Source organism: Python bivittatus, unplaced genomic scaffold (assembly GCF_059951505.1).
Source record: "Python bivittatus isolate LINGU-HERP-01145 unplaced genomic scaffold, Pbiv_v1 ctg000560_np1212, whole genome shotgun sequence".
NCBI lineage: Eukaryota > Metazoa > Chordata > Lepidosauria > Squamata > Pythonidae > Python > Python bivittatus.
In genome coordinates, this window is record NW_028277083.1 from 1,346,521 (window position 1) to 1,372,658 (window position 26,138).

The 26,138-nt window shown below is 50.2% G+C and overlaps 2 protein-coding genes across 3 annotated transcripts in view; one reads left to right on the forward strand and one right to left on the reverse strand.

The window, feature by feature from the left end:
- Positions 1-1,853: 1,853 nt before the first annotated feature.
- Positions 1,854-14,756, forward strand: GRAP (GRB2 related adaptor protein). Its single transcript, XM_007425065.3, has 5 exons — positions 1,854-2,209; positions 2,982-3,079; positions 4,803-4,925; positions 12,653-12,821; positions 13,179-14,756. The coding sequence occupies exons 1-5, from the start codon at positions 2,132-2,134 to the stop codon at positions 13,362-13,364; spliced, it is 654 nt and encodes a 217-aa protein (XP_007425127.3). The 5' UTR covers positions 1,854-2,131; the 3' UTR covers positions 13,365-14,756.
- A 10-nt stretch (positions 14,757-14,766) lies between these two features.
- Positions 14,767-26,138, reverse strand: part of SLC5A10 (solute carrier family 5 member 10) — a 48,195-nt gene continuing 36,823 nt past the window's right edge. Inside the window, exons 6-11 of one of the 2 annotated variants that reach the window (XM_007425046.4) lie at positions 25,043-25,150; positions 23,941-24,091; positions 18,052-18,220; positions 17,515-17,730; positions 15,782-15,878; positions 14,767-15,273 (exon numbers count right to left, since the gene is read on the reverse strand). In XM_007425046.4, the coding sequence (XP_007425108.2) occupies positions 15,113-15,273; positions 15,782-15,878; positions 17,515-17,730; positions 18,052-18,220; positions 23,941-24,091; positions 25,043-25,150 (902 nt within the window). In that variant the 3' untranslated portion in view covers positions 14,767-15,112. The remainder of the gene's footprint in view (positions 15,274-15,781; positions 15,879-17,514; positions 17,731-18,051; positions 18,221-23,940; positions 24,092-25,042; positions 25,151-26,138) is intronic. The other variant, XM_025164666.2, reaches the window with a different exon arrangement.

Sequence of the window (26,138 nt, forward strand, 5' to 3'; positions counted from 1 at the left end):
AGGCAAAGGCCGATGCCAAATACAGAGCAAAGCTGGGGGTGGCCCCGACGCTTCAGATGCTCCAGCAATAGATCAAGAGCTGCTGGCTTCATCGACGACGTCCTGACAGAGCTTGAAATGAGGTCAGCCAGGAAAAATGGTCTCTCTCTTTCTCTCCCCGAACCCACCGGCGTTCTGTCCAGGGAGCCACAGGCTTGGGCTGTTATCGCCTACTCTCATGCGCTGCCCAGAGTCCATTTGGATGGGGGCAGTTTGTAAATATCCCTAAATCAATACCAAACAACCCTTGAAAAAACAAGTCACCAAAATGCTCCAGCTGTGCTCCGGGAGCAAGCTATGCTCAAACCAACAAAGAGCATTAAGGCCTGATTGGGACTGCCTGGTTCACACGGCTGAGTTCTCACGACACGCTGCTCTGGCTAAACACGTCGAGCTGGTTGTGTGAATGCAGCCACTCGTTGCTTCCTCAAAGGCAGAAGGACAAGAGAGAGAAAAGAGGACGCTAGAAGAGGGGTCTCCTGCTGAACAATGAAAACACCAGTTGAGCTACTTCTTCTAAGGCCCAGTTGCTCGGCGCGTGCTCCTGTCCATCCCAAATCAGCTTCTCTGGGCTGCTAATATTTTAGTTCAGTGCCCAAGCACGGAAGCCAGACCAGCCCCAACGTTTGGCTTCCACCTAAAACTTGAGCTAACATTTTGCATCAGATTAGCTCCACCAGAATGGGCTCAGTATCCTGTAGGCAGGAAGGGGGTCCATAATGGGGCTAGTCTGTCCTGCTCTCCAAAGGCATCTGCTGGGACAGTTGAGAAGATGCTCTTGCAAGCATCTCAGCCCAGACAGGAGCAACCCCAAACAAGCTGAACAGAAGTAGGAAAACTCTGCCCCTTGATGACCAAATCAAGGACTGAAGAGGTGCAAAATGGTACTGAATCATCTGGCTTTTGTTTCCCCAAATAGGATTGCTAAGTAACAGAGGAGGAGGAGGAACCACGGTCCTTCTTTGGTGGATCATCCCTGGTGATCCAAGGATGGAGGTACGGGGGGCCCAGAGGTGGGGGAAGCTGCCAGACCCTCTTAGGCTGGTGTCTGCCTTGAAAAAGCAACCCTTATATGGATCTTCTTTGGGGCTGGCTATGGTTACCCCAGTATTAGCAATACATTAGTGTACTTCAAGTGCTTCACCGGCAGAAGATTGTCCAAGGCCCTCTCGCCACCCTGTGGCCAAAGGGAGACATTTTATAAAGATTTGTGCACAAGGCCGGGCAACAGGCAGGGGCTTGGGTGCTTGACCACGGACACCGAGCCTCCCGACCAGCTGATGGAATGATCTCCCCTGCCGATCCACGGGAAAAGGCCACGGGGGTGGCACCACAGTGGAAAATCTGGTGCTGGGGCAGGAACCCAAAAGACGGGAGCAGAACTCTCCTTGGACTGCCTCCTAGACCAGTGTTTCTCAACCTCGGCTGCTTTAAGCTGTGTGGACTTCAACTCCCAGAATTCCCCTGGCTGGGGAATTCTGGGAGTTGAAGTCCACACAGCTTAAACCACCTCAACGACTGGTTGCTTCTGATTCTTTTCACACAGGAAAGCAACCGCTTTTCCTACTATCCAAGTAGCCAGCCAGCGGGGGCGGGGGGGAGGCTTGCCCCTGATCTTGTGTTCGGCCAGAAAAAAGAAAGGTTTTCGCTCTTTAGAAGATGGTGAGGGGTTCAAGCGGATGCCTTGAGAGCAAGGGTGTGTTGAGAACCAGGCGCAGGAAACATTGTGCTCAAGCCCCCCTGGGAGAAGAGGAGGAATTCCCCACTCTGAGCAAACACAGAGGTTGCTTTCTGCAGGTGCTGTTTCTTTGTTCCGCGCACACTTACACACCCCACCAGCAAGCATATTCAAATATATTTCCTGTCTCGTATTTACGCACAGATTTTTTCCCTTTCTTTTTCTGGCCCCAAACTACCTTTTGACCTGCGACTGGAAATAAAGCTTTGGGGTGCTGTATGTGGGAGATTGAAAGAAACTCCACTTCTCAAAAGAGACGTCTGGCTGGGTTTTTCAACGGGCATTTGTCGGAAAACCAAACTGGGCAGACGAGGCTGGAGAAGTGGCGTCTTCAAGAGAAGGAGCAGCCCAAACATGGAAGCCGTTGCCTTGTATAACTTCCAGGCGTCTGAGAAGGATGAACTAGCCTTTAAGAAGGGAGACACGCTGAAGGTAACTTTGGTGGGAACGGGGCTGTTGGCAGATCAAACCTCTGGGGTGCATTTATTCTGAAATACACAAATACCAGATCCAATTGGACAGCCCGAACAAAATTGTGCACCTGAAGCAATCTGGGAGATGATAGATAGATGATTGATTGATTGATAATAGATAATAGATAATAGGTAATGATAGATAGATGATAGATAGATAGATAGATAGATAGATAGATAGATAGATAGATAGATAGATAGATAGATAGATAGATAATGACAGATAGTTGATAGAGATACACACACACACAATTAATTCTAATCCTCTTTGCTTAAATTCCTAAACCCAAAGAAACCCTCTCAAGAGCAGTATTGTACTTAACACACAATCCTTCTTTTCACAGAGCATTCTGTATTTCTAGAAAGTGTGCCCATTCCTTTGATGAGCTGTTAAACTGAACATAATGGCTTATTTTCCTGTTAGCATTTCCACTACGCATATTTTAAGAGCTTTATGGTCCTTTACTCTGTATCATTTACCATAACCTTAGAAGATAGGCTAGAACCTGAAATAAGCAGAGCAATCTCGACTGCACCCTTGGGCCACTGAGCTCTGGAAAAATAATCTACGTGATGGTTGAACTTTAAATATTCCCCTGGACTTACTCAGTGCAAAGATTGGGCCTACCTAGCCGACGACCCACCCTGTACTAACCCCCATCGATATCCATCCTCCTCTTTTCCTGCAACTTCAGCCTGATGTTCGCTCATTCCTCCTTTTGCGTCCACAGATCCTGAACATGGAAGACGACCAGAACTGGTACAAAGCAGAGCTGTTTGGCGTGGAAGGGTTTGTCCCCAAAAATTACATCAAGATGAAACCTCACCCGTAAGTAGCCTTTTCTTTTCCACGTGGCCAAAGCGGATAGACTCAGCAGAGATATTATGGTTGTCGTCGTCATCAACTAATTCAATCCTCACAGAATCTGATGCGCTTAGTATGATGCAGCAGACAAAAAATTAGTAAACAACACTTAAACGATACTTCATCCATCTATTTCTGCACCTGTGTTTCTTGTCTGTGCATATAAATAAATGTATGCATGAATCAAATGCACGGATGTTTGCTGGTTTCTTCCCATCAGGATCAATCCCCTACAGATCAAGGATGCCATAACCCGTTTCTGCAGCTTCTGGGCCACAGCGGGTCCCACGTGAAGCCAGAGAATCCAACCCTTTGCAAGATAGATTGGTAGCGGTCGGGCAGTTCTAAAACCAGCCCAAAGATCCGACAGTTTTACTACAGGGCTACGATTGGGATTTCTTTTTCTTCCCGCCCCTACATTTCAATATCACTCACCCAAATGGGGAGAGGGGTGAGGGGAAACGAAGCCAAGCCAAGCCATGGGGGAGATTTTCTGATCATGTTGCCTTGCAAAACAGGGATCCTAGGAGGAGGAATAGGTTGGGAACTTAGACTTGCCCCCAGCTGGTGTCCGGTGCTGTTCTGGTTGGAGAGCTTTGATCAAGAGACCGTCTAGCGTCCGGCCAATATCTCTTAGCACACCTTGGGCTTTCTTCATCATCATTAATTCCCCTTTTTGGCACGGTGCCATTTTCCCATCCTGTCTCAGCTGTCAAGTTGTTGGCCCCAGTGAGAGAGGTAATTAGAGTCCAGGCCATTAGCTACCTGCAGGGTTATTAATAAAGTGCTGTTTCCAACCTATTTAAAACACTGTAGGTTATTCCTCTAATAAAGAGAGTTTAGCTCAAGTGTCTCATCAAAAGAATTCAAGCAAAGTAATCTGCTCTTGTTAGGGAGACAAAAATAAACCAAGAGTGACAGAGGTTTCTGCATAAGGAGAGCTCATGTGCTCTAAGTTACAAGTGGAATTGAAACTATTCTTTGCGCTCCTGGTGGCTGCTGCATTTTACACGCCTGAGCACCCTGATCTGCTCCTTTCACACGCGGGGGTGGGGTGGGGGCTGTGTGTGTTGGGCTGTGCCCTAGGAGTGAAAAAAAAAAAAAAAGGACATTTTACCCAAGTGTGCCATTTGAGCGAAACAAACAGTTTTTGTTTTTTAACTGTGCTAACCTGCTTCTCCCACTGTCCTTAAGCATTGTGGTGCAGTACTTTACCAAAAAAAAGGTAGACATAACTAATTAACAGCAGTTTTTTTTTTTTTAAAAATCTACTGGTTCTGCTGTTTCCAAAAACACAGGGATTTCCTAAGACTACCTTTCCCACTCCGACTCTGCAGGACTCCACCTCTCATCATCCTCAGCCAACACAGTCCTTTTAAAAGCAAACAGTGCAAAGATCGCTGGAACCCAAACTCCCCAAATGCCCGCCAGTCTCTCTCTCCTCCTGACTCGGTTGCCAACCTTTTCAGCAGTCCTCGGCTTTTGACCATCAGCCTCCTGGCTGCCAAAGTTTGCTAGTTTCAAAGCTCATTTTCCAAAGTTTGCTGATCCCAAAGCTCATTTTCCAGGCCCTGAAATGCTTTGCTAGTTCAGTTTCCACCACTCAAAGCGTTGATGTAGCCGGGAGACAGGCTGGCAGAACAATCGGTTTCTTGCCCCTAATTCCACCTCCTGCCCTCTGACCTAGGTGGTACTCTGGCAAAGTCTCCAGGCAAGGCGCTGAAAAAGCCCTCCTAAGGCGACAGTTCCGGGGGGCTTTTCTCATCCGGGAAAGCGAAAGTAGCCCGGGGGATTTCTCCATCTCCGTGAAGTAAGTCGTTTACCTGGATGCTGGTGGGAGGCGAGTGTGTGTGTCTGTCTGTGTGTACACCCATGGTGGATAGTCATTGTGCCCCAGAAGGACAGAAATGCTGCTCCAGAGAACCCGGGGGCGCTCCTTTTGTGCACAGGCTGAAACGAGCTGCCGTTAGCTACAGCGCAGAGCACCAGAGGGTGCTCTGCACACGCTGGTGAATGAACAGCAAAAGAGCTTTTCTAGGAAAAAATGCCCAGGGCTCTTGAAGAAGCCGATCTTCGAACAGCAGTGGGAAATGAGAGAGCAATTAAAATAAATAACCGAGGATTCCTACTAGTCCGAAGCACACTTCCACTTTTGCAGTAATCTTGATTGGCCGTTCAACGGCGGGTATTTTTGCTTCTTTTTAAAACCGTCCTGCATCCAAGAGTCACCTTCCTCCAGTTCCACCATCCCACAGGGCTTTTCAGCAGCCAAGCCAACACGTCCTTCCAGGCCTCAGAGCCCAGCTCAGGGCTAGCACAAGGAGAGCCTTTCTCCTGTCCGTACCTGAGCTGGCCAGATTTTTCCCAACGAGCCTCTGCAGATCCCCGCAACCACCAGCCCCTTCCAGAGACAAATTTGCTGAGCTCCCAGTCCTAGAGAAATGGGTGGTAGAAGCATCAGGGAGAAGAAAGGTGGCTGTTGTAGACACCTTTGATCCCTGGGGCAAATGACAGGCAAGTAATTTTCAGCAAGCCACAAAAGGAAGTCCTCAAGAACCTTGGAGATGTCACAGCTGCAATCCGGGACATCTTTTGATGTTACTTCTACTTGCTTGCATCTCCTCCACAACAGTTTTCCAAAGGCAGGATGAAAAGCAGAAAAACATCCCCACAGGATTAGGCCAAGATCCTGCCCAACATCCAAACTTCTTGGCTTTCCTTAAGCAAACAAGCTCTAGGAGAGTAACCATGAAGGAGAGGCTTCATTTTCTTGCTTCCTTGTGGAGTTTAAAGAAAGCAGCCTCTGGTTGCCCAGAGGGGAAAATAAAATATTGGACTAAGCAAAGCTTGAGTATGTGAACCTTCTAATGGCTTTAAAAAGTAAAGGCTCCTTCAAATCCTGGGAACTACAAGGACATGTTCATGTTGTTTTTTTATAGAAATGGTTTGTCCCTGCCTTCTTCCAAGTTGTTTTCTTGACTTCTACATCCCTGGGGTTTTCTTGTGGCCTCCCATCCAACCATGAACAAAGTTGACTCTGCTTAATTTGATAGGTGTGGCCCCTTAGCTGGACCATGTTGGAATTAAAAAGTAGTATGGCTGTCCTTCAGCTTGAGTTTGCTTTTCAATGGTTAAAGGTCACATCATGGACATTGCTCGACAGCACTACAAAAGCAGTTTGGCACTGCGTTCCTCCAGAATGTATTTTTTACTTCTCAGCCACTCCCAGCTGTTGGTCTCCCATCCCAATTCTAACCAAACCCAAACCTGCTTGGCTTCCAAGCCCCAAGTTGGCCAGATACAGCCACCAGCTGTGACCTTGTCTCCTTAGCTCAGTCAACTCTGTTTGCTGCAACCCCTTTTTTTTCCTGTCCGAGTGCCTCCTTCCAGTCAACTACTAGGACACACCCTGGATTTCATTCTTCCACCTTCTTCTCTCTCACAACCATCATTTTACACATTGCTATTGTGCCTCTCACCGCATTAGTGAAACTGTGGCTTCGCCTGCATTTCCAGCGGCCTCGAAAACGTCCCCACCTTACCAGCCCATGCCAAACCTGGATGAGGCCAGGGTGAGAAGCAGGTGTTAACTCCCACGGCGCTTGGCTTCATTGTTCTAAGAAAGAACACCCCAACAGGTTCCCAGGTGAAGGTCAAGATAGGTCACACGTCCCTGCAAGCGTGCCTGTTGTCAATGGCAACCCGTTTAATTTCCATTCCTGGGGCAGGGATATTCTGAGGGTGACTAAGGAGGGGGGATTGATCTCCCATAGCATTATAAATATATTGATCACCCTCCAGTATATCTACTTTGCTTCTCCTCTAAGCTGCTCCAGGTCATCCCGCCCGCTTTTCCCATCCCTTCTTCCCTTTTGCTCCTCCCATCCCGTGGTCATGCCACACATCTGGGGGCAACAGGGTGGGGAAGGCTGCACTCCTCCCCCAAGCACATCCGGAGGGGCTCAGCCACTCCTCGGTGCCTCCCACACCTGCCGTGACCACCTTGGCGCTGCCACGTAAGCCAAAGTGCCACTTTCCAAACAACGTTCTTTTGCTGAAGGAGATGCCCGGGAGGGAGGGTGGCGAGAGGACACGATTCGCATTCATGTTCAGACTGATGCGCTGAGCACACGTGGAGAGCAGGAGGGAGGGAACAGGCTGGCATGCCAACCTCCCAGCAAGCATTCCGTGCCAAGGGCAACTCATTAGGAAGAGAAGCCCCCGGGCAACGTGTGACTTCATCCCTCCCTCTGCCAGCCTGGCACCCGCCAGCTCCTTCCCCTTTTCCCTTCTTGACCTATTTTGTATCCAAAGTCAGAGCGGTGGATTTTCTGTCTCTTTGTCCTGTTCAAACATTCATCTCCCGCAGTCCCCAGGAACTAGTAATAACAGGCCCCAAAGCTATCCATTAAACGTGACAGGGCTGTATAGCTGATCTCTCCTTTATTTACCAGGGTGCGGCACCGTGCTCCACGAGCACAGTTTTCAAATGCATCTGTAGCCCATGTTACCATTTCGCTGCCTGCATGGTTTACCTCCGCCATTGCTAGATCTAGATCTGCGTTTCTTCCTGCGGTGTGAGATGCTTCTGGTCTCAGTTATTCCCTGGAGTGTGAACAGACCAGATACATCAGGCTTGGGAAATGCCTTGACTTTGTACTTGTCATTGTTGCACAATTCCACATTCTTGAAGGATCCTTATCAGCCCTCCCCACCCGCCACCCCGACACCCCCAGCCAGCATCCTCTAGATGCATGGAGGCCACAACTCCAAGAATTCACATTCTGCTTCAAGTCTTCCATTCTGCTGGGGGGAGGGGGGACCACCCAATTTCAAGCATTTAAATACCAACAAGGACAAGAGGACACAAGATCCACCTTGTCGGCAAGACATTTAGTGCTGAGGATGTTCCAGGGGAGAAGCCTCACCCTGTCCTGCAGCTGTTTTCACACTCGTTTCAATCCGTCCAAAGAGGCACATGTGTTTAATTTGGCAAAGTCAACAAGGCAGGCCTATAGAAATACAGGAGAGTGGGGAGGAAAAGTCTTCTTCGAGATACTGTTACCCCAAAAGTCACATCCTAATTCACCTGCGGTGCCCCAAAGCCATTTTGGGTGGCCTCTGACCAAGCACGACCTTGGGATTGGAGAGATCAGTCTGAATGCAACCCACCAGCTGCAGCTGAATTCTTCCACTGAATTTTTCCCACGGTGGGGCACTACTGGCTGAAGTACAGTATATGACTATGGCCCCTTCTGAGCCCTCCTAGTTAAGACTTCTTCTGTGAGTCTTAGCTAGGAGGGCTTAGAAGGGGTCATCGTCATATTCTTCAGCCAGTAGTGCCCAACAGTGGGGAAAAAAGAAAGCAATCACCTGTTATTTTCATGCAACATGCACTTGTACGCTCCTGCATAATTTCATTTTGGCTGAGAGTGTTGTATGAACCCAGCATGGTGGATTGGAAACCATGATTTTCAGCTTAGCCAGATGTGTGAACCCATCTAACTGAGGCTGTCAGCAAGCCTATCCTGATGCACAGGAACCAAGGCCAGTGTTTCTCAACCTTAGCAACTCTAAGATGTGTGCACTTCCACACATCTTAGAGTTGTCAAGGTTGAGAAACACTCACCAAGGCACTGAGTTGGAAGGGGTCGCCAGGGATGTTTTGACCACCTTTCAAACTCATGGAATAGTTCCTAGGTACGTTTCAAAATACGACAGATAAAAGGCCCAGGTGTCTTGCTTGTCCTTGTATATCCTGCTGAGCGGGAGGGGAAGAAAACTAAGCTAACCCTTGCAGTAGATGCTGTGATGATTTGCCCAAGATCACCAAGGGAGTTGATGATTCCAGAAACAGCAGTGAAGGAACTCTTCCCACATGCCCTAAATTATACAGCCCAAATCGTGGAGTCATCCTGGGTGGATTTTCTGGCCCAAAGAGCTGTAAAACCCAGTTCCAGAATCCAGCACATACCCCTGTGCTGAGATCTCGTCAATTATAAGCCTAATTCTCTGTGCCCAGCTCCAGAAGTGGATATGGACCTCCAGCGTCTAGGAAAAAGGGACAAAGTAGGTCCTGCTACAAGCCTGAGGCCACCTCCCCTGCCTAGATCAAAGGAACAGACTTGTTTTATGAAAGTTGCCCCAGATCCTGCAAATGCAGGTCAGTGGCTTATTTGGAGCCCAACCTGCTGCCTCCTTACAGGCCAGGCGTCATCCTCCTGCGATGGGAAACAACAGGAGTTAACCTGCATCTAGCTCTCCACCAAAACTTGGTTGCGGTTGTTGTCTAATTTTATCATTTTTCCTAGTTTAAGGTCACAGGGTGTCGTTTTGGTCTGCAGGGCAAGGCAGGCCTGGAAGGAACATCTTTGCAGCCCGCTCCTGGGTCAGCGTGGAATGTGCAGGTGACTTTTGAAAGTCTACAAAAGACAGGGAGCTGCTTTTCCGTGCCATTTTCTGCCACCTTCCCATGATCCAGAAAGGGCTCTTTCCGAGTAAGATTCCTTCTCCAGCGACCTCAGACGGAAGCTGCCTCCCAGCGTGGAAGCGCTGTGCAGGTGTTCCTGTGGCCAGCACGGCTGGGACTTGGGGGAGCTCCAGTCCTGCAATGTCTAGAGAGCAGCAGGTTTGGGGAGGCTGATGTAGGATTACATATGGAGCGGCCTCTTCTGGAGTCAAGACTTGACCCACTTGACTCCTCCTCCAGGTGGTGGGTCTCCAAAACTGGAGAAGGCTTTTGCCTAGCGGTGGTAACTTATGGTCTCTTTTAAACAGCATGTCCAGGGCAGAATGTGGAATTTTCTGCCTGAAAGACAGCTCCCACCCCTTCCCCAAAGTGCTCCAGGTGAAGGGAGACAGGGTTCCATCCTATTGTTGTTGTTGTTCAGTCGTTTAGTCGTGTCCGACTCTTCGTGACCCCACGAACCACATCGCGCCAGGCCTTCCTGTCCTTCACTGCCTCCCTGAGTTTGCTCAGTTTCACGCTCGTTGCTTCAGTGCTGCTATCTAGCCATCTCATCCTCTGCCGTTCCCTTCTCCTTTTGCCTTCAATCTTTCCCAGCATCAGGGTCTTCTCCAAAGAGTCCTCTCTTCGCATTAGGTGGCCAAAGTATCTGAGCTTGGGCTTCATTATCAGTCCTTCCATTGTTCCATTGTTGTTGACACGCACCCATCTTGACCAATCCGTCTGTTTTCTTCCCATACGGTGGGGTCAGCCTCAAATGAAGCCCAACAGCCTTGCGAATCGCTTCTCCCCTGCCTAGCGTGGCACAACCATTCAGCCATTGTGTCAACGATGACTGACTCCTGGCTGCCTCGTCCCCAGATTTTCTTTCGTTCTCATCCCAGGATTGTGTGCACTTCAGGAACTGACCTCCAGATCCAAGAAGTGTGCTTCCTGGCGCATCGTCTAAAGCAAAGTGTCACTAAAACTCTCTGGGATGTTTGATCTGCAACGGCAGCGTTGCAGATGCAAGTCACCACTTGACACGGGAGCCATGAAAGCAAAGCTGCTTCCCATTGTCTTTTCATGTTTGTACCAGCTTTAAACCTCCCCTGTTTCTGCTGACTTTCACAGCCAAGGACTTAGGCGGCAAATAAGAAAAGAGGGTGTAATTATGATTTAACCCAAATGCTAGAATTTGGGGGAAGGGGGCTTTAAAGAAAAAAACAGCAAGCAGTGCCATTTTGAGGACAACCCAGCCAGGCAGCTACGTGACCCACAACGTTTCTTTTGGAGGTGGAGGATGGATTTGGGACCTCTCTGAGCATTTAGAAACAGAATGATAGAATTGCAGAACGTTTCTGGTCTCTGACAGTTTAACCCAGTGTTTTCCAAACTTGGCTACTTTAAGATGGGTGGACTTCAACCCAGCTGGCTGGGGGATTCTGGGAGTTGAAGTCCACCCATCTTAAAGTGGCCAAGTTTGGAAAACACAACAAGCAGCTTAGGAGATCATTATCAAAGGCACCACTTCTCCACCATCTCAACCATCAGAGGCTTTTTGGCCTGGCACACCAGACTGGGGCTTCTCCACCTGCGCAAGGCAGTCTCTGGGATTCAAATCTTCTCCCCCCGCCCCCCGTTGGCATCTCTTTGGCCAACCTTGGAGCTGGAAATTAATGCTGGCATTGGTTTTCACTTCTGGCTGTTGAAGGTTTATTTTTCCCACCCTGATTTCTATTCATGGTTAGCCACCTTGGGAGCTCTGATTGCATAGAAAGGGGGAGGAAAATTAAAACCAAAACAATGATGCCCCCCAAAAGGGGCTTTTTCTCTCTCTCAAATTAGGCTCCGGATACAAAGGAAGCAGAGAGCCGGTTCACCCTTTAAATCTTGTCTTCAAGTGGATGGGTGTGAAGGGCTAAAATACTCTTTATTGGTGAACATTTAAAGGCCTATGAATCATTAGTTACAATTCGCACTCCCTTTTTGGCACCTGCCACTCCAGCTTAGTGTCACCGATGTGAGACAACCCTTAGATTAACACGTCTAAGGGTGTGAGACTAACACCCATCTCCAAACCATTTAATCCTCTCTCATGGATCTGAACAAAAACTTACAGGTTGTCCTCATTCAGTGACCACAATTGGGACTGGCAACTGGGCTGTTAAGCAAAGCGGTTGCTAAGTGAAACTGCGACAGTGCTTACAATCCTCCTTCAGCTTTCCTTTGCTTGACAGACCTGTGAAGGTCGTACATGCGAGGATTGGTTGCAAAGTGACTTTGTCATCCCTGTTGTCACTGCCAAAGGTCGCTGTGCGAGGCAGTCACTAAACAAGGATTATTGTACTTTCCTTCTTCCCTGTGGCACCAGAGTTTTGTGACAGTGAACTGTTATTTTGCCCCAAGAAAGCCAAAAGCAGCAATTATCTGTCTGGAAATAAGGCATTCATAGTTGCATCAGACACACAATAACCAGCGTTATCCTTTCCATCTGCTTGTCCACCTCACATCTCCTGTTGGCCATTGGCAAAGGCTGGCAGGCGAGTTCTTGCCAACAGATTGTGCACTTTTTGTGAGTCAAGGTGTGGGGTTTAGCAGCAGGTACAGAAGTCAGCCTGTAGGCAAATTGTCTGTATTCCTTTCTTTTCTTTGTTTAAAGCAAGCTTCAAGTCCTCAAGACAGAGGCCCAACAACCTCAGATCGGAGAGCTGAGCAAGATTCCTACTTCGATGCAGAAGTGCTCATTCATGCCAGGTTACATCCTTTCTGTGAAAGACTTTAAATAAATGATAAAAACAGATACAAAATAGATGCAGGAATCCAAGCTGCTTAGCAAGAAATGGAAGGCTTTGTTTTTTTTCCACTGCACTGCATGTGGTGGTAGGCACACGATAAATAATGTTCTCCTTCTTCTCCTCTGTGATGGACTCTGGCCCGTGTGATAAATTCACAGAACCATCAACACGGAGGGTCTTTGAGGCCATCGAGTCCACTCCTGCTCCACAGGGGAAGCCCAATCCATCATCGCCAAAGCCCACCATCCTCCTGTCCTCCCCTCCCCTAACTTCACCATCTGGCTTCTCTCATAGCTACGGAGATCAAGTGCTGCACTTCAAAGTGCTCCGGGAGAAGAAGGGGAAGTACCATCTCTGGGAGGAAAAGTTTAACTCCATTAATGAACTGGTGGACTTCTACCGAACCACCACCATCGCTAAGAAAAGGCAGGTCTTCCTGAGAGATCATGGAGAAGCCGAGGAGGTAAGGAACAACCCAGCTTTCTCTCGTAACTGCATCCCTTAATTTAGAAGGTCTCCTCTTCTAAAGCATCTTTTGCTTCCCTGGGCTCTCACCGTCCCCCTGGCCAGGACTGACCTCAGGGGACATCTTGCCTCTGTGGGTCCTATCAATCAAATTTAGATGATGTGGACAAAGGAGTTCCGAATCTTCTGCTCTTCCACATCATTGAATTATCCCCAACCTCTCATTTATGAGAAAGAGCCGCCATCTGATCTCCCACATCACATCAACCCCAGAGCTGGGGCAAGAGGGGGGAGAGGTTTGCGAACAAGAACCCAACATTTCTTTTCACCTCATGTCTTGCTCTTTTCCACACAGCCCAAGAAGCCAACCTTTGTCCAAGCCCAGTTCGACTTCTTGGCTGAAAACCCATCCCAGCTGAGCTTCTGCAGAGGAGACATCCTCAAGATTCTGGACTGCTCTGACCCCCACTGGTGGAGAGGGAAGCTAGGGGTGAAAATGGGCCTTTTTCCTCGGAACTATGTTTTCCCCCTGCGCATGTGACCTGCCTGGCTCATCTTCCAATTAGAGGATCATCTGGCTGAAGTGATCAGCCATCCCATCTGGACCTTTTCTTCTTTTGCATGAAGCAAAGACAGATGATGCTCTGACCCGTCCCTCATCTCCCACCAGAGCCACGCAAAACCATTCATTTCCACATCCCAACCTTAAAAGAGGCCTGTTGCAAATCGAGATGGCCATTCTGAGGTTGAAACACTGGGACTCATTTCAAGGTGGAAATAGTTTGCAACCTGACCCGCGTCACTCACCTTGAGCCCAAATATGCACCTGGGGATTTTTATTTATTTTACTTTTTAAAACAACAGATTTGTAGAAGTGAAACTGCAATCCAGCTTCAATCAAACTGATGTCTTAAGTCAGTCCTTGTTAAAAACTGCCTTATGGTCCATGTTTACCTTACAGGCATCTCATGCTTTCAAAAAGCTGAAAGCCTTTTGTAATGTCTATGCATGGGAGTGATCTGCAGCACAGCTGGAATAAGAGAAATCCGATCCCCTGGTGTGACACTGTTGAGGCAATCAGTCATAAACTCCTACCACCCCACATTTATAGAGAATAACTACCATTCCCAGCAACCCTGGGCCAGATGGCATCAACTGCAAACCCACCATGGGGGCTTCTCTCCTAGATACACCCTCTGGAGTGTTTTCCCCCTGTTGCTTTAGTGTTAGAGCGCCTCTTTGGCTGCCGCAGGAGAAGATGAACATGTTCTGCAAATCCTCAGACATGTTCTGGATGTCCTGCTGAACATGGATCTCAGGCAGTGAGGAGATCATCAAAAATTATCCAATTGATATGAGAGTGGATCCCACCAGTGGAGCTATGGACTCAGAAATGAGGTGGGGAAATTCCCTCCCATTTCTAAATTTCGTTTCTCTTTTTAAATGCTTAATCAGCATTGGGCAGTCCAGGCCAGCCCTATCTCTGCTCTGCAGTCCTTGCTATCTTGGTCAGTGGCCAAACACGAGAAACAGAGGAGCTGATCATTATCCACCACAGGTCAGAAAGTCCACTGGCTCCCTCCTTGACCTTCTCCTGCTCGCCTAATCTTTATGAGCCCTGCACAAAATCAGGCATTTGCACAGCTCCCTGACAGAGATGTTCCCAAAGCTTATCAGGACTGAGTGGGGCTGGAAGCTGTTTTCCACCACGTTGGTCTCCCTTGCCCAGGACTGACCATGATACGGCCTCTAAGCAGCACTCAGACCAAACCTGGTGCCCTCCAAGGAGGTGGGATGGCAAGTCCCACCTTCCTAAGCTGTTCTTCTCTGCTGTGGCAGAAACACCAAGTTTCAAAAACTGACTTAACGGGTTTCATCTCACGCTACCCTTTCGGGAGAGCGAAACGGTCCTGAGGTCATCTTTTGGGCCATGCAACTTGAAAAGCTGTGGAGCTTCTCAGCAGACTAAGTGGCGACCAGGACTTATGAACTGCTTACAACTCAGAACCCTTTTGTGCCACCAGGCTGTTTATTTTATTTTTTAGAAAGAGTTTCTTAATGAAATAAAGCTTTCCATTTAAAGGCCCAAAGTCATCTTCAGAGAAGTGTTCAATATCCCTCCCAAAGACCCTTTTCTGAAAGGTTTCTTTGCTTTGCAAAGGACCCCGTGGCTGCAATCTATTGAAAAGCTCCCACAACCCCCCTTTTAAATCTGTTTTGAAAGCGAACACTTCCCTTCCTTGGATTCCCCCTTCCTGCCCCCTGGACATACTCAGGAAAGAAGCTCTTTTAAGCAAAGTAAGCGTAGAAAAAGAGGTTGACACAGATGAGGATCACAGCGTTGGCAGAGCAGACCTGGGACCAGAAGCCAGACGCTGCCCGGTTGGTGCTCCTGCCTTCGGCTTCCCTCTCGCTGCAGAAGGACCGCTGCTGGAGGATCCCCAGGGGAGCTGGCAGGGAGAGAAGGAGCGGTTCAAGGCTGGGAGGGAAAGTCAGGGTGCACAGAGATGGCCCTCTCCACAGATGTAATTGCCACCCAACCCTCCGTGCACAGCAGCAGTCCACCTTAGAATAGTAATGCAAGGGAGAACAGTCGGGATGTTTGCTCCTGCTAGCTGGAGACTGGAAAACACATGTCTACAAACCAAGGATTGGCTAAAAATCCCGTTTCATTACTCTGTCATGCCTAGCCCATGTGCTGCAAGGAGCCGATGCGTCTCTCTTCCCCCTCCTCAGCCCTAGCATGGAGGGGGCTGGGGCCGGGGCCGGGTTTGGATGGCCCCTGAAGCATCATGTCCCCTTCTCTCCCGGGGGGGGGGGGGGGGCGGAACAGCAGAGAGGCTGCTGCTGTTCCGCTCTTCCATTCTCATCCTCAGAGAAGAGCTGCCTTGTTTGACACCAGCTCTTAGCTCGGAGTTCCCTGGAGAGAGAAGTTTGGCTCCTGCACAGGAGACCCACCGTCTTTCTCTGTTCCAGGCACTGATTGGGGCACAGACAGATGGAGGGATGAAGGCTCCTCCGGGGACCGACAAGTCCACCAAGTCACATCCTTTATCTACAGTTGTTTTAAAAAACAGAAAAAGAGAATTAGGGCAGCTGGTAAGGCACGGATCTCCAAGAAAAACAGTTCCTCCTTCTATGGCAGGGGTGTGAAAGGTCTGGCCTGGGGGCGCCGTGCAGCCTGCCAGCATTCCTTTAGAAGGAGGCGCAAAGAGGGTCTTCAACTCTGCAGATGCCCTCAGGCATTGCACCCTTTCACACTCCTGAAACTCCCCCCCACCCGCAGATTAGCCCTGGCCCCGCTGACTTTTGCAGGGCCCCAGACATCTGTCCCCGGCTCCACAGAGAGGAGCAGGCCTCGTGAGAGATCCCTAAATCTTTCTGCCCTTGGCCTGGAGACCAGCAGCTCCATTCCAGGGCAGGGAGGGAGGTGCCCACGTCTGGCGAAACGGCAGTGAAACCTGGCTCCGTTTAGGGCTGCAGAAGAGGCGTGAGCCTCTGTCCTCACAGAAAGGTGCCAGGACTTGCCCTCTGGGAGAAACTGTGGTCTGGAGACAGGTTGGTGCTTTCTGCCAACGGAGGAGGAGGAGGAGGAGGAGGAGGAGGAGGAACATGCATTGCTCCCCAGAATCAGGGTGTCACCTCCCAGTTCAGAGAAACCCAGCCAACACCAGTGGCACCTTAATGGCCCTTCCTCCCTGCAGGCATGTCCTGGTTTGCCCCATGAGGCCTCTGAGGCCAGAGACAACACCCTCCCGTCACTATGGTAGGACAGAGGGGCAGTCTGTACATGGGCTGAGGCTAGCCTTGCTGGGTCACGCAGAAACAGCTTCCCTTCCCTTCCCTTCCCTGCCCTTCCCTTCCCTCCTTTGCTGGCGAGCTGTAGGGAGGATTTTGCCCAGGGCAAGTTTTTCAACAAGGAGCCAGAGAAGAGGACAGTTTGGGGCGTCAGTTCCAAGCCCAGAAAACCCTTCCGACTGCAAATTCCAGTCACTCGTGTTTCCCCTCACCAGAGCCGAGAGACGGAAGCCCGGCTCGGGTCCCTTCCGACCCGGAAACCAGAGTGAAAACACCCCAAACTTACTCCAGAAAACCAGACTGTTTCTGAAGGCAGAGCCTGGGGGTGGGCTCCGGGTCACGCGCTTCCGGTTCCCCGCCTTCTAAAACCCCTCAGTGCCAAAGCCTGCATTGTTTGGGGACTGCTGTTTTCAAGGCGGGGGGAGGACTAACTGCTGGGAGGGGCAGCGTCACTCCCCGCCGCCTCACGCCAGCACAGGAATGCTTGGCCGGCTCGCCCATCCCGCCCGGTGGGTCGGTTGCCCTGGCGCTGAGCGTCCCCGGCCCCGCGGGTTTCTTGACTGAGCGAGCCGCGTGACCCAGCCCTGGTTTGAGTCAGCCAGCTTCGCATCACGCATGGATCCAGCCGCCAAGGCGGAGGAGGGGAGCCCAGGATCACCTCTGCCCCTCCAGGGGTGGCCAGACGCACCCCCATATTCTCCTCCCCACCCCAAAGGGCTCTGCCACAAGATCAGTCGTGGCTGACCCTCAGAGCCCCCTGGATGAAACGGGAGCAGGTCTTGCCCTAAGACCACCGTGAGCCTCCCAGAAGCACCTCTGTCGGTGCTCCCCAACACCTTGCCTGCCTGCCGACACCTTCTGGGGGCTCTGCCCCCCCACCTTTCTGGACTCACCTGGGCCTCCGATGGAGGCAGCGTTAGCCAGCTGATGCCCACCACCGCCGCAGCAGTCAGGAGGCACAGGAGCAGAGCAAAGTGCAGGTAATGGAGGTCCCTCACAAAGGAAGGGCGTTGGTCCAGGGCGCCGCAGCGGGGGACGGGGTATGCAAGCTCCAAGACCATCCGGCTCAGCCCCGCTGCCAGGCCCACCATCAGGCCCCAAAAGGCCCCCTGCACGAGAAGACCAAGACCATCCAGACCAACGTTATTGCAAGATTCATTCCTTGGGGTTCACACAACTCCTTTAACTCTAAATCCAGGTTAACAAAACGCGGTCACTGTCCTCCCCAGGCAGGCCCCCCTTAACGAACTGTCAAATGCAACATAAGGCTCTCCCCAAATCGATGCTGATGGTTTCGCACGCTTGCCAGGTGTATAAAGCGCGGCATGAATTGATTTCGCCTCTCCAAGCACCGTTGGGGCAGCCAGAAGTTTGCCACTGTTGAACACACACACACACACACACACACACACACACACTACAGAGATCACCTGCTCGTTGGCTCGCTTCCAAAACACAGCCAGAAGAAAGACAGCAGTGACCGGGGGGGCGAGGTAGCTGGTGACCGACTGAATGTAGACGAAGAGTTGCCCGCTGTTGGAGCTCTGCAGGATGGGGATCCAAATCACACTCACTGCCACCAGGACAATGGTGACCACCCTGCCAGAGCATCAAAGACAAACCCACACAGATCAGTTTTCCCCACATGTGTCCTCCTGCTTCCCTTCCCCCTCTTTCACCCTCCAGAATCACCCCGGGGGCTACAAAAAGGGGGATCTTTTCCATCACAGCAGGATCCTTGCCAGGCGTGCAAGGAGCTGCGTGAACTGATTTCGCCTCTCCAAGCACCGTTGGGGCAGCCAGAAGTTTGTCACTGTTGAACACACAGAATGACTTCTCCGGGGATGCGGTACGATCTGCAGCAAGAGATTGTGGGGTGCAACGTCCCTATTGGGGATTATTTCATTCATTTTCCTTCTGGGCTGGCCATTGACTGCAATGAACCTCCTTCTCCTTCTCCTTCTCCTTCTCCTTCTCCTTCTCCTTCTCCTTCTCCTTCTCCTTCTCCTTCTCCTTCTCTTCCTTCTCCTTCTCCTTCCTGGTTTCAAATGTGTCCCCCCAACTCAGATAACATTTGGAAGTCGGTGAGCAACACTCCGTCCTCACTGGAGTTCTCACTTACTTTAGGTGGCTTTTTTCCTTAAGATTTCAACTACTTCTGCAAAGGGATTACCCTGAGTGGCTAAATAAGTACCAGCACCCAACCTTGAACATCAGAAATGGAGTATTCCCTTTCCAGTTAAGGGAGGAGACGTAATGGGCTGTGAGAATAACCTTGAGAGGCAGGAGGAAGAGCCACAGCTAGACAACAGCCTGATAAATGAAATCTGAGCCCAAACCAGACTTGAGAAAGGGTCTCAGAAGGGACTCTCCCTATTCTCCGGAAAGTAGAAGCAAGGGAGGGGGAAGCACCTTCAGACTTGCGAGATTCTATTACTGTAACCTTACAATAAAGGTAGCATTAGTGTTCATGATTTTGGTTCCCTGGTCTGAACTACACTGGAGGATTGACAGGAATGCACACGCTTGAAAACACCACCACCCTCGCAGCCCATTCTACCCTCCCATTCTTCTCTATACAAGAGAAGACGGAAGAATGAATTTTGCAAGTTTGTGGAAACACGGATGACTCATTCCCGATTTCAGGGGCATCTAATCGGACCTACTCATTGCACACAAATTTCGAAGTGACTGTGTCTCCTACTTTTCCCAAGCATTACAGCATGATAAAGGAATTAAGAGGTAAGGCTTACTAAGGCCTTTGCTCAAGACATCACTCAACAACCCCCCAGCCAGAAATGGTGCTTCATGGCTTCTGAGTCCCACCACGAAGTCCCCAAAGTTCTGGGAAGCCACCAATGAAAGAGAAGACAGAGAAGCGACATGAAGGCATTCCACCCACGCCATGCAAACCCACAAACCTTCGTTACACGCCATCCGCACTGGGAAAAAGGATGATAAATAGAAGGAAAAAACAGGTTCAGGCACATCGTTACGATAACTATTTATACCTCAGGCCAAAAAAGCCAATCAGATCTTAATTAAAGAACCCCCTTATTCTGGTAGCTATCCTGGGGAAATAAGAAAGGTTACTAAGCAGAGAAGATGGGAGAGATGTAAAGACGGGAGAGAGATTAACCTGACATTGGGAATAGGAATCTCATGAAATAAGCTTTACTTATTTATTTGTCGTATTCATCTAGCCGCCCACCTCACACAAAGTGACTCTGGCCCCAAACCCCGGCAAGAAATGTTAAGAGCGTTGAAAGGAGAAATAATGGCACTGCTAAACGAGGCAGATGAACGAGAAACACACATCTTGAGTACAAACGTCAATGTCTTCGCTCTCTCCTTTAGCAGCTTCCTGCATGGTCGACGGAAAGCACCTTTTGGCAAGTGTAGATCTTGGCAGGCAGGCCTTCCCCCAATTCCTAAAGCAGTTTTGCAATAACTTTTAGAACAGTGTTTCTCAACCTTGGGCGCTTGAAGACGTGTGGACTTCAACTCCCAGAATTCCCCAGCCAGCCATGCTGGCTGGGGAATTCTGGGAGTTGAAGTCCACACGTCTTCAAGTGCCCAAGGTTGAGAAACACTGTTTTACAATGTCTGAACCAGGTTTTTCTGGAAGACTAAGGAAGACGGTAGAAACATTTACAAAAGCAGGAGGCCGATCTGACTGACGCAGGGCAAGGTTTGCATCCACCCCACCTGGACGGCCCTAGACAAGGAAGCTTCAAGCAGGCCTGGTGACCCGTTCGTCGTACAGAGGGATCTTCCTCCAAGTCCCAGAAGAGAAAGGGCCGAGGGGACTTTCCAGTTGACCTGCTGGGTTAGCCAACTCCGCAGGGCTGTCCTTGGATGGCCACTAACGCAGGAAAGCCGAAACCATGGGAACGGAGCTTGGGCGTAGCTGCCCGTCCATCTCAGAACAGTTGGCGTGAGTCGGGCATCACGCCCCTCGCTGTCCTTCCAAAGGAAAACCAGGGCCCCCGTCCAGTTCTGCCCATTGCAGGTATTTCTCAGTAGGCATTAACAAAACGAAACAGAAAAATCTCCTTTTTAGTCTTCATCCTGGCCCCACCCACTGGTTTTTGGAATATAGTTCCTGCATGCGACTATCCCCATCTTTGGCACGGAAAAAGGGTTATGTATCTTGTGCCTGGTGTCTAATCATGATACTGCTTCCTGCTATTAGACTTAATTCATATGGAAATAACATTTCAGGCTATGAAAATGACTCCCTTTAGAAATCACGCCCTCGTTTCGAACGGCTCCAGACCTCGTGCCCTGGGACCACCAGCCAGCCCGCCAGCCCCTTCTGAGAGGGGAGGCTGCTGGCTGCTAATAATGCCCCCTCCCTCGGACTCGCCCCACGGAGGATCGCCAGCAGAAGCAACGGGTGGCGAGAGAGCTTCACCCAGCGGTCCTTGATGGGGAGGGCTGCTGTTTGCCAGTCCCCCCGCCCCGGAGAAGCTGGAGACTGAACGTGGAACCGGCGGCAGCGAAGGGAACCCGCTGCGAGGGAGCCACAGTCCGGCCCTCGATCCAGCCCCGGAATGACTCACTCGCCCGTCGGCGCCCAGCGCCTGCCTCCCCGGGCAGGATTACGCCACGATGTCGTAGGCAAAAGGAAGGAGGTGAGAAGGAAGGGGGGGAAAGATGCCACCTCCTTATAAGGAAAGCCGAACTTTCCTGTTACCTGGCGATGAGGCCTGCTCAAACACGACTGGCGTGATTGTTTTCGTCCTCCCCATGGCAGCCTGCGACACTCGCCCCGTGTCACAAGAAGAGCCTCGTCCCCTGAAAGTCAGCCGTCCCTCTTGGGAGACGGAAGGTGCGCGGGAAGGGCTCCTGCCGAAGGGGATGCTCGGGAGCAGCTTGGCCTCGTTTGACTACAGACCCCACCATCCCCTGCCACGCCGGCTGGGGGTGATGGGGATTGCAGCCCAACGCAAGACCGTGTCACACCGCGCTGCCGGCATGGCGCGCAAGCCAGCAGAATCTCCACAGCCTGCTCGTTGCTCTCTTCACCCGCCTCGGGAGGTCTTTGACTCCAAAGGTGGAGAATAAATATTTTAAACCCAGCACCTGCATGTCCCCCATAAGCCCCAATCACCATTCATATGTTTTCGCTTTTGCCCCAACCGATCTCTGTTAAGTCCAACTGCAATTCCTTCCCCAATGGAAATCACCTGATTTCCCAGGAGGGCGACGCGGGACGCCAGAGAATAGAAGTGCCAAAGATGCTCAGATTCCTCTGAACAATCCGGGTTCTGCCAGCGGCTCTGAAAACCCCCTTTCAGAAGCAAAGGGGCGTCTATTGAAAGGGCTGTGTCCACCAGCAGAGAGGAAGATGGGCCACTTCCAGAAAACATCCACCGCTCCGTCTGCCAAATGAAACATTGTGAAATCACCGAAGAATTAGGTTAAAACATGGGTGTGCTCTTGCTGCAAGTTTCTTTTTATGGCAAACTTGCACCCTGGTTGGCATTTCACTCGGCCTCTCTTCGCACATCCCGAGCAAACTGGTGAGCCGCCAAGAGACCAAAGAGGAAGAAACAATTACGTTGGTGGGGGGACCACACCTTGCCAAATACCATCCAGGCCCAGCTGGGGAGCGTCACACCTGACGCTCCAAGGGTGACTTGGCAGGACCGTTTACCCTGTAAAGCCTCCAAGGGCCCAGCTGGGCCGGGCACAAATGAGCCGCCTAAGAAGGAGAAAGTAGACCAGTAGGATTACGTCTGTGTTGCAAATGGGAAAAGCAAGCTATGAACACAATGCCTCCAGAATAAGTCCAATTCCAGGGTTTCTCAACCTCAGCCACTTTAAGATGGGTGGGCTTCAACTCCCAGAATTCCCCAGCCAGCTATGCTGGCTGGGGAATTCTGGGAGTTGAAGTCCACCCATCTTAAAGTGGCTGAGGTTGAGAAACCCTGCTACTCTACAGTGCCATTTGAAACAGGGAGCTCGCTTTCATTTGAAATATTTGCACTCCATTTTTCTGCTTAGCAGGAATAACCCTCTTGGTTCCTGGCTTGTATTCTTAGCGACTTGAAAGGGCAGCTTGATATTGAAATAAATGCAAGAAATCGGAAAGATCTCACCCTGCTACCGGTAAAGAAAGCTTACGGCTGGTTCAAAACGTTCTGGATCTTTGCTATCCTGCCTTGCCCGATCCGTACGGCCAAAGATGGTCCCCACAGCAGTTTCAGAGAGTAACAATGAAGGGTAATCGCCTATGGTGAGCAAAGCATTTCCTCCAAGCGATCCAACAGAAGCTTACAGATTTTTTTTTAGAGACCCAGTGACATCTACAGACATGGAGATGGTACACACACACACACACACACACACACACACACAATATAATAATATAATAATATGTAATATAATAATATGAGAGAGAGATTGTAATTTTGCAGTGTGGTAAATTCCGGAGATGACAACAACAACATTGGCGGTTTGGCTTCCTCAAGCTGGAGCCAGTCAAACCCTGCTCACCAGGACAAGCCAATAAAATGGGGCATTGCTTGGTGATTAATTATGATGATGATCGGTGTGCAATTCGAGCAATTGTCACTGGAGCTCTCGCTGTACCACATAAACCAGCTCAGTAGCTGAAGTCAGCAGATGCTTGCGAGATCTGAGATCATTAAGGCCATTGTACAGGAAGATAAACTGAGAGTGGAAAATTACTCAGGAGACTCAAGAGGGATACTGCTCTCAGTTCCTACTTGGGACTGAAGTCTCTAGAATAGTTCTGCCCCATTTGGCGCCTGCCCTACAGACTGGTTGGAGATCCCAACCATCATCCTATGTTTTTGGAAGATCCACGTTCACACCTCGAGATTCTGGCACTGTCTTTTTTCTAGGCTGAACCACTGCTGCTTTGACCCCAGGTTTTAAAAACCGCCGTTTTTGATAAGGCAGCTGAAACATGGCTTGTCTCTTCAGCATTCCATCAAGGATGCCTTTGACTCTTCAACCTCCCTTTTCAGCATTATCCCAGGCACCCAAGCTGGAGATGAATTACATTCCTCACCTACTGATCTCAGTGTCCCATGTTCTCCCTCCTCCAACAGCTGGTCAACAATCATGGCTATCTGACTTGCTCGGCCCTCACTGGACTGCTGTAGACCCTCCAACGTCCACTGATATTTTGCCAAACGTCTGCAAACGTTTAACTTCTTCTTCCTCTCGTAAAGTAGGGAGTGCTGGTTTAGCTACATAATATGGGACAGCAGACCTAATAGGGTTTTGGATCCCTCTTTCTCCGGGGCCCAGATCAAAATCACCCAGTAGCACACTGATTTCACCTTCCAACCAGCAGCAGCTCCTTTTCACTGGCCTCCTGCCGGACCTTCCTCCAGATGTCCATGGTGAAGAGGGCACTGCTGCTATTGAAGATGGACGTCAGGGAGGACATGAGGGCAGCCATCATAACAGCCACCATTAACCCCCGCAGACCTGGGAGGTTGTGGAAAATGCAACAAATAAATTGGGGAGCCCAGTGGAGCTCCAGGCCGGGAATCCTCCAGGTTCCCATGGTGGGATGGACCACCCTCCCTCCAGTTCCAGCAGCTAAACTATCCTGTAAACAACGCAAGGCCAGAGGCCAGCCTGACCAAGGGTGTCCTGAAGGAATACCCTTAATCGCTTCATCCATTTCTTTCAGTTCCCCCCGCCTCTTTATTCTACTCTGTTTTGCAAGGTTGGCACATCATCGGCACACAAGAGAGGCAGCACAACAGGATCGATGCTGGGCTAGCGAACAAGCTCCGATGCGAGAGAGGCTCATCGCTTCTGAGACGCAAAGCTTTCACCCCCGCCACCATCATCCTGCCTTGCTTGGAAAGGGCTCCAGGGCTGACTCACACAACCCCAAAGCCTTTGCCCCGCGAAGTGGCATCTTCCCTCCTCGTCACGTTTCTTAGCAGATGGGGCAGCATCTCGCCTTCAGTTGAGCCAACCACGCAAAACAGTCTCACTACCTTCCTTGAAGGACGGACGTACTGGAAGACTTGTGAGCATCATAATCCCATTTGCAGCAAAAAGCAGGCACATTAATTCCTCCATTAGATATGCTGCATTATTCTACACTTAGATGGAATTTAATATTAGATAAACGTTATTTCTTTTATTTTAAATAAAGCTCTCTTGGGGAAGCTAATTGTAGATGTGTTTTGCTTTTTCCAGAAAACTGATGGAGGAGGAGGAGGAGGAGGAGGAGGAGGAGAAGGAGAAGGAGAAGGAGAAGGAGAAGGAGAAGGAGAAGGAGAAGGAGAAGGAGAAGGAGAAGGAGAAGGAGAAGAAGGAGAAGGAGAAGGAGAAGAAGGAGAAGATCACTTGCTAAGGACAGACCAGCAACGTGAAGCTGCTTCTGCAAAAGCCGAGTGACACCATCTCGTCTTCACTTACCGCTGGGCATGAGTTCCATCACCAGTTTGGGATAGGCGATGTTGGCGCATCCAACTTCTGCTCCACAGACTTGAGTGCATTCTTCTGGATCAACACACCCAACAGCATCTGAAATCCACACACACATGGGGAACCCTCAGCTTACTGGGCCTCTAGCCATGGGCTACACTAGAGTAAGGCCCACCTGCTCCCAAGACCTGGAGGCCAAAATCAGTTGCATTGGATACATGGGATCCAGCACCACTGAAGATATTTCCATGCCATGTACAGGAAGGTGCAAACTGAAGACACAGTTCTCCAAGGTGGAAAAACAGTTCCTGGTCTCCTGCATCACTGGAGCCGTATGTCCAACCTCCAGTCTCAACATCTCCTCCTTCCAGCTCCCTTTGGGTTGCTTTTCATCTTGATACACCCTCCTTAAAACATCTCCCCTCGGGACCTTCTTTCTCCCCTCTTGTCTATGACCAACAACAATCTTCTGGTCCTCTTGGAATACACCCACCCCCGACTGAAACCAGTTCAAGCGGACATCTAAATCACAGGGTCCAAGTGCCACAGCAACCAGTGCAGACCCCCAGAAAATGTGCCTTCAAAGCAGGCACAGGAGGGAGGGACGCAGAGAAGGTCCCCTCCCAAGCTGGGCTCTGCTGCCATTCAGAAATTATGCCTAAGAAAAGCCAGTCCTTGCCAGAGAAAAGGTCCTCATTCCTAGATTGTGTACGTGACCCCTTCTCCACCACCCCCACCCCAAAACCCATCCCCAAACTCACTCCTCGAAAGGACTGGCTAAACCACAAAGCTCTGCCCCCTCCCAATAAACAGATGCTCTAATCTCTCTCTCAAACTCTCTCTTTCCTCCACTGATCACCTGCTCCCACTGCCCAGATTAGAAAGAAACTAAGATTTGCCTTTCCTGCAGATATTACACTTTCAGCGGGAACCCAACTCAGCTTTTTAAAAAAGTTACCTTTTCTATTGACTTGGTTCCTAACTCGGTACCCTCCGCAGAAGACAGCTGAAAAGTAGCTCTCCAGGGCTAGTGAACAGTAACAGCGGGGGTGGGGGGTGGGAAGCACTACTTTTAACTAAAATGGTA